The sequence below is a fragment of the Trichechus manatus genome, unplaced genomic scaffold, assembly GCF_000243295.1.
Source record: "Trichechus manatus latirostris isolate Lorelei unplaced genomic scaffold, TriManLat1.0 scaffold00032, whole genome shotgun sequence".
Taxonomy (NCBI): Eukaryota; Metazoa; Chordata; class Mammalia; order Sirenia; family Trichechidae; genus Trichechus; species Trichechus manatus.
Genome location: NW_004443968.1, coordinates 10,105,254 through 10,123,175, shown reverse-complemented (window position 1 = coordinate 10,123,175; position 17,922 = coordinate 10,105,254). Strand labels below are relative to the sequence as shown.

The 17,922-nt window shown below is 36.9% G+C and overlaps 1 protein-coding gene across 2 annotated transcripts in view; it reads left to right on the top strand.

Moving 5' to 3' along the window:
• Positions 1–17,922, top strand: part of MCTP1 (multiple C2 and transmembrane domain containing 1) — a 649,898-nt gene that overhangs the window by 543,934 nt on the left and 88,042 nt on the right. For both annotated transcript variants that reach the window (XM_004375032.2, XM_023730121.1), the window contains exon 18: positions 5,898–6,017. In XM_004375032.2, coding sequence (XP_004375089.1) covers positions 5,898–6,017 — 120 coding nt within the window. The remainder of the gene's footprint in view (positions 1–5,897; positions 6,018–17,922) is intronic.

Genomic DNA, 17,922 nt, shown 5'->3' with positions numbered 1-17,922 from the left:
GCAGGCAGGCACTGTGTCAGTTAATCTCATTAAGGGTCTGCTTCTTTTTCACTGACCTTCTAGTTTACCAAGCATGATGTCCTTCTCCAGGGATAGGTCCCTCCTTATAACATGTCCAAAGTATGTGAGACGAAGTTTTGCCATCCTCACTTCTAAGGAGCATTCTGGCTGTACTTCTTCAGATTTGTTCATTCTTCTGGCCATCCATGGTATACTCAATATTCTTTGTCAACACTATAATTCAAATGCATCACTGTATCGATTCTTCTTCAGTCTTCCTTACTCATTTTCCAGTTCTCATGTGCATATGAGGCAATTGAAAATACCATGGCTTGAGTCAGGCACACGTTAGTCCTCAAGGTGACATCTTTGCTTTTAAAGAGGTCTTTTGCAGCAGATTTGCCCAATGCAATACGTTGTTTGATTTCTTGACTGCTGCTTCCATGGGTGTTGATTGTGGATCCAAGTAAAATGAAATCTTTGACAACTTCAGTCTTTTCTCCATTTATCATGATGTTGCTTATTGGTTCTGTTATAAGGATTTTTGTTTTAGGTTGAGGTGAAATCCATACCAAAGGCTGTGGTCTTTGATCTTTATCAGTAAGTGCTTCAAGTTCTCTTCACTTTCAGCAAGCAAGATTGTGTCATCTGCATATTGCAGGTTGTTTATGAGTTTTGCTCCAATCCTTATGCCTGTTGTTCTTCATTTTTCTTTGTATAGTACAACTTCTCAGAATATTTGCTCAGCACACAGATTGAATAAGTATGGTGAAAGGATACAACTGTGATGCACACTTTTTCGTATTTTAAATCACGCAGTATCCCCTTGTTCTGTTTAAACAACTGTCTCTTGGTCTATGTACAGTTTCAGCATGAGCACGATTAAGTGTTCTGGAATTCCTATTCATTGCAATGTTATCCATAATTTGTTGTGATCCCCACAGTCGAATACCTTTGCATAGTCAATAAAACACAGGTAAACATCTTGCTGGTATTCTCTGCTTTCAGCTAAGATTCATCTGCCATCAGCAATGATATCTCTCATTCCACATCCTCTTCTGAATCTAGCTAGAATTTTCCCTGTTGATGTACTGCTGCAACTGCCTTTGAATGATCTTCAACAAAATTTTACTTGCGTGTGATATTAATGATAATTGTTTGATAATTTCCACATTTAGTTGGATCACCTTTCTTTGGAAGGGCACAAATATGGATCTCTTCCAGGCGGTTGGCCAGGTAGCTGACTTCCAAATTTCTTGGCATAGACGAGTGAACGCTTCCAGCACTGCATCCGTTTGTTGAAACATCTCAATTGGTATTCCATCAATACCTAGAGCCTTGTTTTTTGCCAATGCCTTTTGTGCATCTTGGACATGATTCCTTCAATACCATCAGTTCTTGATCATATGCTACCTCCTGAAATGGTTGAATTTCGACCAGTTCTTTCTAGTACAGTGACTCTGTGTATTCCTTCATCTTATTTTGATGCTTCCTGTGTCATTTAATATTTTGCCCATAGAATCCTTCAATATTCCAACTCGAGGCTTGAGTTTTTACTTCAGTTCTTTCAGTTTTAGAAGTGCTGAGTGTTCCTTTCTTTTGGTTTTCTATCTCCAAGTTTTACACATGTCATTATAATATTTTACTTTGTCTTCTTGAGCCGCCCTTTGAAATCTTCTGTTCAGCTTTTTACGTCATCATTTATTCTGTTTGCTTTAGCTACTCGACACTCAAGAGCAAGTTTCAGAGTCTCTTCTGACATCCATTTTGGTCTTTTCTTTCTTTCCTGTCCTTTTAATGACCTTTTGCTTTCTTCATGTATGATGTCGTTGATGTCATTCCACAACTTGTCTGGTCTTTGGTCGTTAGTGTTTAATCTGTCAAATCTATTCTTGAGATGGTCTCTAAATTCAGGTGGGATATACTCAAGGTCATACTTTGGCTCTTGTGGACTTGTTTTAATTTTCTTTAGCTTTAACTTGAACGTGCATATGAGCAATTGATGTTCTGCTCTGCAACATGCAAGCCACCACAGTACAACAAACTGACAGAGGAGTGGTGGCCAGAGACTATGTATTATCCTAATTTTGAACACACAGTATTTCAGAGCACATAGTAAATATTCAACAAATACATTTTTATTATTAATCTGTGTTCATGATCTTTTTTACAACCTTTTGAAATTTTCTATTTGGTGTTGAGGAAGAAAAAATGAATGCTTTTGTTTTAGAGTTATTCAAGCTCTCTCATTTTGGGGAAAAAAGATATTTTCTACAGTAGGTGCTCTTTACTTACTCAAATATTAGATTCTTTAAAAATACACAATAGGGAAGGAAACTATTTTTCCACTGCCAGGATCCCTAAAACTAATATAATTGCTTCCTATGTCTCTCTCTTCTATGTCTTTCCTCATTATGTGTTCTGGTCCCCATGTTTTTAGGACATATAAATACCATAGGTATTCGAGTAATGTGTTAGTTCTCAGTGCTATATTTTAAGAAAGCTATTGATATATTGGAGCCCAGGTGGTGCAGTGGTTAAGTGCTCTGCTGCGAACCAAAACTCTGGTGGTTTGAACCCACCACCAGTCTGCCTCTGTAAAGATTACAGCCTTGGAAACCTAATGGGACAGTTCTACCCTGTTCTATACAGTTGCTATGAGTCAAAATCGACTCAATGGCAATGGTTTTGGTTTTTTGGTTTATTGATATGTTAGATCCCTGGGTGACACAAATGGTTAAGTACTTGGTTACTAACGAAAAGGTTGGTGTTTTGAGTTTATCCAGAGATGCCTCAGAAGAAAGGCCTGGTGGTCTATTTCCAAAAAATTAGTCATTGAAAACCCTATGAAGCAGACTTCTACTCTGACTCACTTGTGGTTGCCATGAGTCAGAGTCAACTTGATGGCAGCTGGTTTGGGTTTTTTGGTTTATTGATATATTAATTTAGATGTGGTAAGATGAAGATGTCCAGAGTGGGGAAGTGCTCAGAATCCGTAACTGTAGTTGGTGCTTGAAGGAACTGGTGATTTTGAACCTAGAGAAGGGAAAAGCTTGACGGATGTCTTGGTTACCTTCAGGATTAACAACTAGAAAGTTTCTTCTATGTAACATTTATGTAAGGCCTAAAACTAACACCAGTAAGTGAAATTATAAGAAAGTTTATTCTGAGTAACACCAGGAATCTAACAGACACCAATGAGTAAACATTACATGGGGGAATATCTGCTCAATAAGTTAACAACTATTCCAATCAGTGATATTTAGCAATGGAATGAAATCCTTGGGTCATGTAAATGTTTAACATACTTAGCTGCTAACCAAAAGGTTGGAAGTTCAAGTCTACCCAAAGATGCCACAGAAGAAAGTCCTGGTGATTTACTTCTAAAATATCAGCTATTGAAAACCCTATGGAGCACAGTTTTCCTCTGACGCACATGGGTTCACCATGAGTCGGAATCAACTCAACAGCAACTGGTTGGTTAGTTAGCAGTGGAGTAAGCTGAGTCCTATCCAAGAGGTCAGAACATGCTGAGTTACGTGAATGCCCTTGGAAAGGGCAACTATATAGGAAGGTCCAAGAGGAAAGACTGCAGACAGAACCTAATACCCAAGGCAGTTCATGACTGCTTAGCCAAGATGGAAAGAGAATCTTGTCTAGAAGAAGTACTAAGATAGATTTATATGCCACAGGGAGAAATGTGTTAGTGCCATCCCAGGTTGTAATTCTGAGTGCATTTTCCTGAATTCACTTAGTTTTATATGGTAGCTCTATAGTAATTTTAGTAGTATAAATAATTAGACTTCTGTTAAATGCTTGGGAACCTAATATCCATTTATTTATTAATTCAACAAATACGTATTTATTGAGCAACTACTATGTCCCAAACATTGTTCTAGGCTCTAGAGATAGAAGAGTGAATAAGAAGGAGCTTTTCCTGAAAAAAGAATTATCTTTATAAAATACATTTCAATAGAATAATCATGGTAGTTAATTATAATTTTTATTATCTTTATATATCTTGCATAAATTCAAAACTTAAATGGAAATATTTTATTTTGATGGAAATCTTCCTGCTTTTCTAGTGAAATAAAAAATATGGTTCATGTTTAATGCATTGGAATGCTTGGATTTTTCTTATTCAGGATCTTGAATCTATAGTTACTGTGTAATTCTGTCCAAATATCATTTCTTGGGTTACTAAATCATTGTTTATGCTTTTTTAGTGTCCATCCAGATTGGAATATCAAAGAATTCAGTGAAATATATAATTTTCAAAATTAAATACCACATTTATAAAAAAAAAAAACAGATGATACAGTAATGTCATGAATTCATTTTAAATTTTAGGGAAGAGATGTTAGAGGCAATCAGATCATAGACTTCTGTTTAGAGGCAAAGTGACTCTCTGAGGCCAGAACCTGGGTCTTCTGGCCCTCAGGCCCGGGGTCTCTCCAGCATTCCACACAGTCTAATTTCCCTGCCATTTGAATAGAGTGTAGGCTTGACTGAGATTTACTAAGAAGGCTGCAAACAGCCAATGTTGCTAAGCCCCACAGGGGTGTCCTTAGGACACTGTCCCTAACCCTTCTGGCCTATCAAATGCAAGATATTTGTATTACTCCAACTAGCTGGCTCAAATTCCCAGTTACAGTATGGTTCAGCTAAATCTTAGCAGGCAGATAACTTTCTAGCTTTCAGTATTAGAATATGTATTACATGAGGGTGTTAGTCAGTAATTAGTTAACTTGTAAATAACCTGTAGTTTTGTAAGGAATTGATAATATTTACACAATAATAGTGTGTATGCAGATGCGTGCATGCGTTTGTGTGTGTGTTGTTTGAACACTTACTGGGTGCCAAGCAGCATGCTAAATCCTTCACGTGTTTCAGCTATTTAATTCTCACAACCTGTGAGATGGATACACTTTATTATTCTCATTTTACACGTAAAGAAACTAAGCCAACTAGTTAGTAATAAATCAGGATTGGAATCTGGCTCTTAACTATGATTTGATGTAGCATTACTTTAATTTGACAGCAGAAACCACAGACCCAGAGAACTTAAATGATTTGTCCAGGATCACAAGTGTCTGGTAGGGCATGGGGAGGAAGTCACACTTTATATTCAATGCTGTGTTGGTTTACAATGTAGATGACTCTTAGAATGGCTCCATCTACCAGTCTAGGTGAGTTCTTAATCTAACATTTGTCTTGCAATAAAAAATAGTTTATGTATCTAGAAAAGTAGGTAGTTTTTGAAAAAAATAGAAATAGACATTTTTAAATTTCCTTTGACAAAGTTACTGTTTTTTATAGCTGATTGATTTCTATACCAATGCTGAATGTTAATCCAACCTCTTTTTTTCCGTGTATTGGCAATAGTGCTTTTACTCATAATGTGAAATCTTTGGGCTCTCTGGTGTAGATTTGGTATTTTCACCTGCCTATGATTATACTGTGTTATCCAAGTGAGATTAAAAAAAAAAAAAAGACCCTGGTATTAAACAGTGATTCATTCTTTATCATTAAGGCAGATAGATGGCTATATCTGGCAGTGTAGTGAAGCTCATTTTGCTTTTTTTAACTTTATTTTATCCAACCTAACAATAATTTCGCTGGAGGAGAAAAATTAAAATTGCCTTTAATAATGTGATGCTATCCATTTTTCTTTCACAGAAATTAAACAAAGTAAAAATCTTAACAGTGACTTTCCAGGGGTCAGTTGTGCTTTCAGAAAAATGCCCAACAAATTCTCAGGGCTTTGTTTTCAAGATAAATCCTCCTATTCTGAACCATTCAGTTTTGTCATTTTTGAAGTGGAGTATGGATAAGAGAGTCCATTTAATGAAATTCAGAGTTGACTCATCTCTTTTTCTTTCTTCTCTCTCCTCTAGCTCTTTCTCTTTGTTGTCTGGAACTTTGAGCTCTACATGATACCACTGGTTTTGTTGTTACTGTTGACATGGAACTACTTCTTGATAATATCGGGGAAAGATAACAGGCAACGTGATACAGTAAGTCTCTACTTCCTGACTTGTGTGTGTTTTTGTTCTTATTCCTAGTCCCTCTGACAAGATCAACATTGAATTTGGTTTTACAAACCAGAAATACTCAAGTTTAGAGGAAAATTTTATCTATTCAAAACTAGCACTTTGACCCTAACACGATAGAAACTATTCACCTATTTCTAACCTTACTCATCTTGTTTGGAAATAAAGTAGGAAGCACACCAAAGAATACACTATGATATTTAATCATAAGCAGGTATTATTCCAAATGACTGGGTTTTTTTAATTATTCTTATTTGTTTTTATGTCTAAAGCAACTCTGAATTAAGGCGTAATGTCGCAAAATAATGATCTGACCAAACAAATGTATTTTGTTTTTACTTAGGACATTTATTTACTTATTTACTAAAACATGCATTTAATTTAAGACATTTCTGTATATTCTTTCATTGGAAGGAGGACCCGTTGTTGGTTATTGGCCTGGCAAAGTGCATAAAGCACCTTAATTCAATGAGTATTCACAGCAGATATCCTTCTCTGTATCAGGGGTGTATTATGATGCCAGCTCAAGGATGAAGAGCTTTATTTAACCTAGGGGAAATTATACTAAATCCACCTCCCCTCTTTGGCATTTTTGAAAGTTTTTTCAGCACGTGTGAGACAACTTTCCTCTCTGCATAGGAGTTTTAGACTGAGAAGAGCAGAAGCTAGCTACACTATAATCACATTTGTTGTTCTCTTGCCAACTTTTGTTCCTACTGGATTGCCTCAGTCACCACATCCCTAGCAAACACGGATTTTCAAGTGCTTTCTCATATATAAAGAAATTGGGGAGGGAGGGGACTTCTCCAAATGAATCACTTGCAAATTTGGTAACCTGATAGACAGCTGTTGAGAATAATTTCGAGATTTGTCAAACACAAGAATCTACTTTGTAGTGATATGTCCTCGTCAAATTACATAGATTTTTTTTTTTTATTATTCACAATTAACGGTCTCCATTTGATGACTAATCAGGATTTTTTGCCAGCTACTTATGCCCATAAATAATGCAAGAAACAGAGTTATCTGATTATCAGTATTGAACTATTATATAATACTTAATTATGGTAATTAGCATCATAAGGGTTGTACAGATATACCTGTGACTTAAAAAAAAACTTCTCTTTTAAATGGAAAGACAGCAAAATATGCTTCTTCAAAATAATTTTATCATCAAAATAAAAGAAAAAAATCTGATGCAGAACCACCAAGTACATGGCCAAGTTGCCATCAACCCACCAAGTTTATTTCTCTGTATTTTTTGTATATATTTCTGCTCCTCTCCCTAGGTTATATATGCGAGGTAAGGGACTCTTTGTTCATCTTTGTATTTCCCACATTACAAAGCATGTGATTTAAAAATTAGAGGTGTTCAAAACACTTCTTTGTAAAGTATATCAAACCAAACATGAGATTGCTAATAGAAGTTTTAATGGTTAGACGGCATCATTAAACAAAATGTTTTTATTTTTGTTGGCAAGAATTTTATGGATATGTACTTAAATTGCATACTGAGAGACAAGCCCCAAATGCTATAAGCATTGGTGTCATGGGGACTAATAGGTGCTTTTGTCAATTAATCCAGGACATTTTCTTTAAGATAATGGGAGTCTCTCAGACAATTGCTTTCTCGTCCCATTTTTTTTTTTTCAGGGAGTTATCAAGAGAGAAGAACATCTACTTTTCATTCAGTTGCCTTGAGACAAATTTGAAAATAAGATTATTTGCAAATAATAAAAAATGGTAATTTAGTTTCAGCTTTCTAGTCCTATGAGGAAGCTTAGCTTCAATATTGAGTCATTGGTCTGACTGTTCTTAGTAAAAAATTCTATAACTGTACATTTGCTTGTCATCTTCTCCAGCATGTACCTGCCTTGGTTGGAAGGATCCACTTTTAGAGAGGAAATAAAAATATATAATAGATTCCCTTGTACTTAAGATTCTGTAAGACTTTTTATATTGAAAAGTTACATATTATGTAAATTTTGCTACTGCCTCTCACTTTTTTCCAAAATATAAATCCAAAGTAGTGTTTACCAAATCTTTTCCATTTACGCACATCTGCTCTGACCGATTCCTCCTTGTAGCTATGGACAACAGTTTCCCAGCACAGCCCACTGTGAGGCATTCTACGGTCTAACTCTCATGGAATGCCAACCACACTTCATAACGCCCAGTAATTGCCTTGTATTTGCTCAAAACACACATATCCATTTCTGTTCTTTCCAGGCACCAGAGCAGCAATCACAACCTTTCATTCAGCTTCTTATTCACGGTCTCAGTTGAGACCTTACGTAACTCTTAAATCCAATTTGTCTAATTATGTGTTTTCTGGCATACCCAGCTGTGCATTTGAACTGGTTGCTCCTTTTGAAAAGAAACCTGGATTATACTTTTCTGGTTACAGATTTCCTATCTATAGAATATACATATATTGTATAAGGGAATGTATTTGTAGGGATTACCATGCTGTGACGAAGTGACTTTTCTGCATTGCCCTGGACGAGTGAATGGTATTTTGACTAAAGTCCTTATTGGTACCCCCCAAAGACTGCAGAATTTTTCAGTATGTGTGAACACTTTAGGAAGTCTCTGGGGTATATTAATCACACTATTGGCTGATTCCAAACCAAAAAAAAATGGTTTCTATTTTAGAAGAAGAGAATTTTCTGCCAAAAAATGTCATCTGTACACTCATCTTAGAAAATTCAATTAGTATTGAAACTATAAAAAAAAAAAAAAAAGAAATCAAAATGACCTTCAGCTTTCTATAGCAAAGAAAAGAAGAAGAGAATATTTTCATGGCATAGAAGTTGAAAGACAAAAGAAATAAACATGTAAAAGGTGAAAAATGCATACACGGGCAAAAATTCTGTCTCTAGCACATCGGTTGGTATTTGAGATTAATACTAAAATAAGAAAGGATTTCATGTGTGTTTATTGTTCATTAAGGAGAGCATTTCCTTTCTTGGAGATTTTTAAAATCACTGGAGCTGAAACCTTCAACCTTTTCCCCACTGTGGTGCCTGTTCTAGTTTAATGAAAAAAATGAGATGTAATCCTTGCCGAATAAGTTTTGCTGCATTTAATGAGCTGAGCCCATTAAGGGCAGGATGAGTAAAACAGCCATTCATGAGGCTAAAGCTGTAGACTTACAGGGTGCACACAGGAGGTGTGGCCAGAATGGGGCTTCACCTCTGCTTTTTCTCAGTCTGACTTGTTAAAAATAAGCAATGTGAGGTCTGAATCTACCCACACTCTACCTACACCATGACATTAAAATTTCTAGCATGAGAATTGTTAGGCTTTTCCAGAGAAAACCGTTCAATACGTGCCTCATTCAGAAATGTCCAAAGCATGAAGGGGATATAAAGATAGGAAGGTTATACTTCTCTTGGTTTGAGCTGTCCCTCCAAAACCTGGGGAAAATTCTCCCCTGGCCTGCCTATTAGGCTTGTGCCAACTATCCAAATTATAGTTACTGTGGACAGAAATTTTGTAAGTTGGAGAGCTGATACCAGGAAGTGGTCTTTATTTTGGGTTTAAAAACTACTGAACCTCATTACACCCTGAGTGCTATGTTAAGCACTTTGTAGTCATTAACGCACGTAGTCCTCTTGCAGGAGAGAAGCTGATTGTGTCATCCCAGCCAGTGGGCTGGGTCCTTCTAAATCAGGTGAACCCCCTGGTCTATTCATCTGTGGCTGGCATGGGAACATGCTTATGTGGCGCACACATGGATGTAAGAGCCCTATCCTGTGATAGGGAAATCAAGTCTCAGAGAATAAAGGAAATGGAGTGGCCAAGCAAACCAGAGGTCTATTGCATACACCCTATGGGATAGGTATCATTATTTCTACTTTACATAGAGGGAAACAGGCCAGAGAGGTTAAGTAACTTACCCAAAGGCGCACACCAGAAGGTGGCAACCCAGCCAAAAAACCCACTGCCGTTGAGTCAATTCCGACTCATAGGAACCCTACAGAACAGAGTAGAACTGCACCATAGGGTTTCCAAAGAGCAGCTGGTGGATTCGAACTGCTGACTTTTTGGTTAGCAACAGTAGCTCTTAACCACTGCACCACCAGGGCTCCAAAGTAGATATTAAAACATAGGTCAACATGTCTAAAGTTTGTGCTCCTAATCATCTAAGGGCTATACTTTGGTATATCACAGCTTTCCCTGGACACTATAGACATAGCTCTCCCTACCTTTACAACAAGTTTCTGTCTTTGGTTGTAGAAGAATCAGTAACACTAACTCTACCATCAAGCAGACAGATTGATGGAAAACATTCATCCTCCTGATACTGCCCTTATCCCTCATTCAGGGAAGTGGAGTGAATATATATCTTAAGCAGCTTCTAGGTATCAGGTATCCTGCTAAGCCTTTAGAGGTATCACCTCCTTTTATTTTTTACAGTAATTCTATCAAGTAAATCATCCTAAATGGTTTTATCCTCAAACTCAAAATCAAAAAGGATAAATAATAAACCCAAGGTCTGTTACAGAGTAAGTGGGATGTGAACCCAGCTCTGCCATCTTCTGAAGTCCACACTATTTCCACAGTACTTGCTTCCCCATGAGCATCATGTTTGGGCATGCCTCTCCCAAGGGACCCTTTTCTAGATGTCCAAGTCCTTATATGGCATCCCATGCATCCTATGAGTTCCTTCCTATGAGGTACCCAGTATTCTATCCCAGGTTTCCTCATTAATTTCAAAAGCATTGGTGACTTGGAGGACTCCTTCCATTCACCCAGGTCAGCATGGGAGGAGAGGATCAAAGCTGAGCCTCCTTCATATTAGTGAAGAAAGTCTTTGAATTTCTTTGACATATGAAAATTCTAAAAGCAGTGTTTTTTAATTACACTTTAAAAGAACATTCATTCTTACTGTCATGATATTCCTCCCACACAACAATCTCAGTTGCCTAATCAATGGAGGCATTAAAAGACTAAAGAATGGTGTAGATCAATGACTCATGATCTGACTATGACACAAATTGAGCCAAAGGCTGCCTAGCTAAAATACCTTAGTAAGTACGGAAATGTTTTCTTGGCTCCCACAAATGGCAAAACACTTGGTTCTTCTTTTCCCCTTTAGAATAGTACCGAATGTTGTTCTTTTCTTGTTGATCTGTCTCCATTAGTCCGAGAGCACTTATCTCTAGAAGTAAAGCTTCCAAAAGACTTCTAAGCTTCCTATCACAAATGCTATTAATTGAACAATTTGGGAAGGTCATTGTAAGTCACCAAAAAAAATCTGCTTATTTGACCTGAGTTTCTGTAAATCAAACTCATTTATTATTTTTTCACCCAGTGCTCTCAGTTCTAAAGATGTCGATGGTGGAATATTTGAATAAATGGAATACTGAATAAGTGAAGTATTCCTATCAGGATCTAAAGAGGCTGGCCAAAGCCAAGCTAAGAGAGGACAGGACTCCATATGCAAAAAACTTTGGAGGTGCAATTACACCCTCTCTACTTCAATAAGGCTTTTATCATTCACTGAAAGTAGCATAGACCACAAGCCTCCTGTGTTTGCATCTCAGTACCAAAAAAGACCACGTATTTGCTCTTAACAGAAGCAGCACTGAGTCATGCAGCCAGTAAACACATCTAAAAATGGTTGATCACTCTTTTCTTCTTCGTGCTTATTTCAACAGAAATTTTCTCAATTTTTTCAGAAGGTCACTAGCTTGCAAAAATCTAAGGAGGACCATGAAAAGAACCAGACCTTTAGTTTTCCAACATAATCAGTAGCATAAAGAGCTAGAAGCCAACATCCAATCATATGTCAGTAGTAAAGTTCATCTCCTGTAACCTATTTCAAAGCTTGCACCAACTGCTTAGCTTTGTAAAATAATCACTCACTGTCCAGATTGGTGTCCCAACACATTGACGAGCATCACTTCATCAGGCTCTGCATATGAACCAGTAGGATTTCCACATTTTCTCCAGTCTTTTCAAGTCCCCACCCTGCTATTATCCCTTTCCTCTCAGTAGAGAAGTACTCTCAGTACATCTACTTTGCAGATTTCACTCACATTCCAGCCCCTGAGGCCCTATGAATTCTTTTCCAGTGTAGGGTTGCCAAATTTAGCAAATAGAAATAGAGATGCCCAGTTAAACTGGAATTTCAGATAAACAACAGGATGTGCTTATACTAAAAAAGTATTCATTGTTTATCTGAAATCACAATTTAACTGGATTCCTATATTTTATCTGGCAACCTTAACCCAATTTCACCTTGCATCCTTAACTAAAGACGTGTAGGAAGATGATCTTTCTGAAACAAAAATCTGATTGTATCACGGTGCTACTTTGGTGGTTTCCCAACTTCAAGCATAGTATAGAAGACCCTTCACAAATAAGCCCCACCCAAGCTGCAGGATAGGCCTCACCCAAGCCACAGGATAGACCCCACCCAAGCTACAAGGACTGAATTACTTGTAGTTTCCCAGATATACTATCCTGTCTCTCTATGCCTTCTAGTCTTTTATCTGTATATCTATGTATGTAAATATATAATTCTTGCCTATCATACTTAGATATTTGGTTTTACAAAAACTGAATCATATTGTACACACCATTAGGTGGCCTACTTTTTCTATATATATATCTAGAAGTTTTTCTCATGTTACTGGATAACCTTCTGCCACATTTTTATGGCTGCATAATTTTCACCATATGGATACTATATTTTTTCTTAATTAAAAACACTGCTTTTTAGAAATGTTTGTTTAGAATGTTCTTGCCATCTCAAATATTTCTCTAAAGAAAATCCTAAACAAATATTTGGGCACATCTCTGGTAATATCTTTTGGCCAAGTCCTAGAAGAAGAATTTCTGGATCAGAGTATATGCATTTTGAAGATTTTGGTAGTTAACACTAATACCAAAAAAACCCCACTGCTGTCAAGTCGATTCTGACTCATAGCTACCCTATAGGAGAGAGTAGAATTGCCCCATAGGGTTTCCAAGACTAAATCTTTACCGAAGCAGACTCCCACATCTTTCTCCTGCCAACTGGCTGGTGGGTTCAAATCACTGATCTTTTGGTTGACAGCTGAGCACTTTAACCACTGTGCAACCAGGCCTCCTAGTTAATACTAATACCACCCGTTAAAGTTTTAACATTTTATGCATATCTGCCTGGGTAACCACTAATTATCTTTTTTCTAGATAGCCATACTTGACTTGCCACTCTCACCCCCTACCACATGCCCACCCCTACAAACACACACACTTACACACTCTAATAGGTTATGTGAGTGGCCCTTCTGAGTTCCCATATCCCCTCACTATATTGTAATAACTCACTTTTGGGTCTTCCTCACCAAACTGTGCTTGCTGTAATTGTATCTTCCATTTGTGTGTCTAATCACAGCACAGAGCAAGATGTCTCGAACACTAAAGCATAATAAAACCAAAACCAAACCCATTCCTGTGGAGTCAATTCCGACTCATAGCGACCCTAAAGAATAATTGCTACTCAAAAATGTTTGATAAATGAATAAATATTTTAGTCTCATTTCCTTTCCAAATCAAAAATTAATATCTGAATCTTGTACATAATTATTTCCATTCAACAAAAGTGTATTGAACATTTACAGGCACTGTGCTCATTGTTGCTAACAAAATGATGATGACATGGTCCTTGCCCTGGACATTTGGTGGTCTAGTGAGGAAACAGGCAGCTAAAAGGGGTACATGAATATAAGAGTTGCAGTGATAGAGGTCTGTACATGAGATGCAAAGTGTGCAGCAAAAAGACATGTAGATTATCCTGTGTGTGTGTGTTTGTGTGTGTGTGTGTATGTATATGCACACTACATATGTAAAGAAAAGGAGAAGAATAGCTATTAATTTGTGGCCACAGCTATTATTTCACCCTTCAGTCTGTCCCTTCCACACGGTAATTCCATGTTTGCCTTTAATACTTCTTGAGTTTATTGGCTATCGTTTTACTCCATTCTCAAACTGCAACTAAACTTTAGATTGGAAAGATAAAATTGTAGAATAATGGAAGATAAGTGTTACCTGCACGTGACATGTCAGTTCATACAGAGAAACTTGTAAAGGAAAGCACTTCTACTTTTAAAAGTCAATTTACTAAAGATCCCCCTCACTGGAAGGGAAACTTCTTTCTTTAGGAGAAAGACTTCAAATTCTAAGTTAGTGGTAGTTGTCACAGAGGATGCTTACAGTTACCCTCATATTTTAGCCCCACTCCCAACCCACCGTACCCTCCACCCTGCCATCTTCCTGAATCCCTCCCACCTACTCAGGTTCTCCAGAGATGCATATGAGAGTGTAATGAGGAAAGAGATGCTCTCTGTTCTTATAGAGGACTTCTAGACGCCAGCTTTTTTTCCCACCAAATGAACTGGCTCGACAACTTGAAGGAAACCTGAAAGCCTCTCTCCATAAACAGCTGATTTTTTCTTTTTGGGCCCCTGTTGACTCCTGGGTGTGAAAAACTAACTCAGTAGACTCCCCTCAAAGCCTCCCATGGATCCAAAGAATTCACCATCTAGATGGTTGTTCAAAGTGCCCAACCCAAGTGTAAACCAAGTGGTTTTATCATCTCTGCTCTCTTTCCAGGCAGTCTGCCCCCACAATTTTGTCATTTCTGCAATTGGAGAGTGAGACTTAAGAGAGGAGAAAATGGATTTCCACAGTTTTTGTCTCACAGCGCAAGTGTTACCCTACCTATTTCTAGTGATTTCCCCTTCTTTCTAAATGATTGCATTAGCTGAACACTTTCCTCTTGGTGGGTAGCCAAACTCCTCAAAATATTATGGTGAAGGAGGTAGGATTAGGGCCAGCATAAGCACCTTCTGGCTGACTCATGACCCCGTGACTAGTTTGCACTGCTAGTCCTGATCATCATGCCCTGTGTGGTGGGTGGTGTTGGCAGAGGGTTTCATACAATATTTGTGGAGACTTACTGTCCCTGGTATAGAAAGACTACAAGAAATTACAAGACCTCAATTAAAAACCAAAAGTGGAAACCAAATAATATGCCTTTGCTTGTGGAAAACGTTTATAAATTAAAACTATTATTAGGAGTCCCCTGAGAGTTTCGTATTCATTATTTCTTTAGTATTGTATGAGATACATTTGTCAAGAGTATGTAACTTAAAAAGCTTTCTACCCCTGCCTGTCCGTAGAACTGGAGTAGTACGTGTCAGGGGCGAAACAAAAATATGCCTTCAAGGGCATTTTCTGTCATTTGTTACTGAATTTATTCCATCGTACAAGAAAAAGAAAATACCTATTCTACCACATTACTTATTTCAAAAATAACTGTCAGGCAGCATTGCTTAAATAAGAGAAAGTCATTCACCTAAACAAAGTTCCCAAATGAATTACATGAACAACAGCAAAAACATCTTTAAAGCAAGTGTTGCCACCATCCTCTTCCAGTTGATAGAGATTTAGATCCCAAACTTTGAAATTTGGAAGACCTGAGAGTAAATTCCAGACCTTCTTCTTGTTCATTTATATGAATTTATTCATTCTCCTAAGCCTCAGTTTCCTCACCAACAAAATGGGGACAATACCTACATTGTTGAGGTCTTACAAGGACTAAAGAGACAATTAAAATAATGTGTTGAGCGTATAATGAGTTCTCAAAAAATGACAATTAAGCACCTTACCTTGTGTAAAACAAGACAAGCCAATGTGGGTAAGAGTGGAGTTTTAAACATTAATATAAGCCACTGCCTCTCTTAAAACATTTCCTTGTAAGTCTTATTGAAGAGGATGGTTTTCCATGGCCATTTGTTATTCTTCTTGGTTTTGAGGTTGTAGACAGAATAGTATTGACACAATAAGATTTCATGGGTCCATAATTCTGCTATGTATATGGAAATCCCACGAAAATTAAAAAAAAAACTACTATATTTTATCAATAAAAAAGCATACAAAAATATTGAACAGAAATAATCTTGTATAGATTAAAGCTTCTTAGTAACTGAATTTTAATGAAATATCGTAAATGTAAGAAATGTTACAGGTCATATTCATAAACACTTAAAAGAAACACTTCTTCTTGATTACTGCAATACACAGGAGCCCTGGTGGTGCAGTGGTTAAATGCTGGGCTGCTAACCAAAAGGTTGGCGGTTCAAACCCACCAGCCACTCCACAGGAGAAAGATGTGGCAGTCTGCTTCCGTAAAGATTACAGCCTTGGAAACCCTATGGGGAAGCTCTACTCTGTCCTATAGGGTAGCTATGAGTTGGAATCCACCAAAAGGCAATGGGGATTGTAATACAGATCTCCACCATGTATAGTGCATAAAGACAAGGGCCAAGGCCGGCGGTAACATGAGCTGAGAACAAGGCATTTCACTGAAACCATTGTTGAGTCCAAAAGCAAAATCCTCCTTTCTAACAACCTTAGTAAAAGCAGGGGAGAAGTAAACCTGCACCAGCATACCAGGCCTGCAGACAGGGACTTATTTTAATAAATCAGAATATGGAACATGAAAATGTCAACTTAATCCACCATGTAAATTTTATTAATCAAGCCTAATTTTTATGAGTGCAAATAATCACTGAAGCTGGACAAATTTGTGCTCGATTGCATCAGAAACATAATTTTAATGTTTAATGGACTGATGAATTTAAATGGAGAATTATCTTTATGAAACATGTTCTTCATAATTTGCCATTAAATGAGAAATAAAAAAAATCAACATAAATCTTACATAAAGGCTATTTAACGAAATGTTGGTACTATAAATATTATAAATGCATTATGCACTAATTTCGCAATCACCTAGTATACTACATAAAGCAGAAGTGGTAAGTTGACCAGGCAGGCTTTACCTAGAATACAGAGAATTGTGTTATATTGTAGGAAGCTCATGCTCTAAGGGTTACAGAGGTTTTGTGTGAAATTTCATGAACATTCTTTTTATTCAAGTTTTTATGCTACAATTCACTGTTCACCACAGACATCCTTACCAGTTCAAATGTAGGTCTAAACCCATTAGAGCTTTCTTTTGCAAGGTGGTAATTCTATACAAAAAATATAAAAATAGTTTTATTATTAATTATAAAAAAGGGATATAGGGAAAGAACTGAGGTTTTCTGACTATATAAGTTTTGACATTCAAAACATACTTCATTTTTAAAGTTAAATTTCCTGACATAATGTTCTACTGCCTCAAAATATTCTAGGCACATAAAAAAAAGTAAAAGAAAAAAGAAAAATCAAATTAGTGTCAGAATAGTTTTCTCTACAAATGTACACCCATTTCCCCCACCACCTCCACTGCCCCCACCATATTGCTTAGAATAGACAGTTGCTTGTGAATTTTTATAGAGTGAATCAAATGTAACAGAGCAGTGTAGTCCAAAAGTTTGTTAACTTTAATCTCCAAGGTAAAATATTTTTTCCAAATTCTATTATTTTAAGTTCCCTAATGTTCCAAAAGTATAGTATTTACCAATGATATATGTGCTGAACTGTACATTTGCCTGAAAAGGAACTTCTTGCCTCATGCAGCTCTAATGCTCCCGAACAGTTATTATGATGGGGTTAGAGCAAAGCACATTCATGACAAAACTGGAGGACATGGTGCTTGCACAAAGGTCATAGCAGCTGCCTTTTCCTTTTTTGCAGAAAATGTTTTAAATACATAATGAGGACCGTTCATTAGAAACTTAAAAAATAGAAATCCTAAGGTTGCTTTTAAAGTGTGAAGACATTTAAAATTGTGCCTTTTATGTTACAGATTTGTAACTCTGGAATGGAAATTTGGTTTTAAATATAGAGGTTTAAGTACATAATTTCCTTTTTTTATTTGAGCTCTGTTTATTATTAACTTACAAAAATATTTTCTTATGGAAAC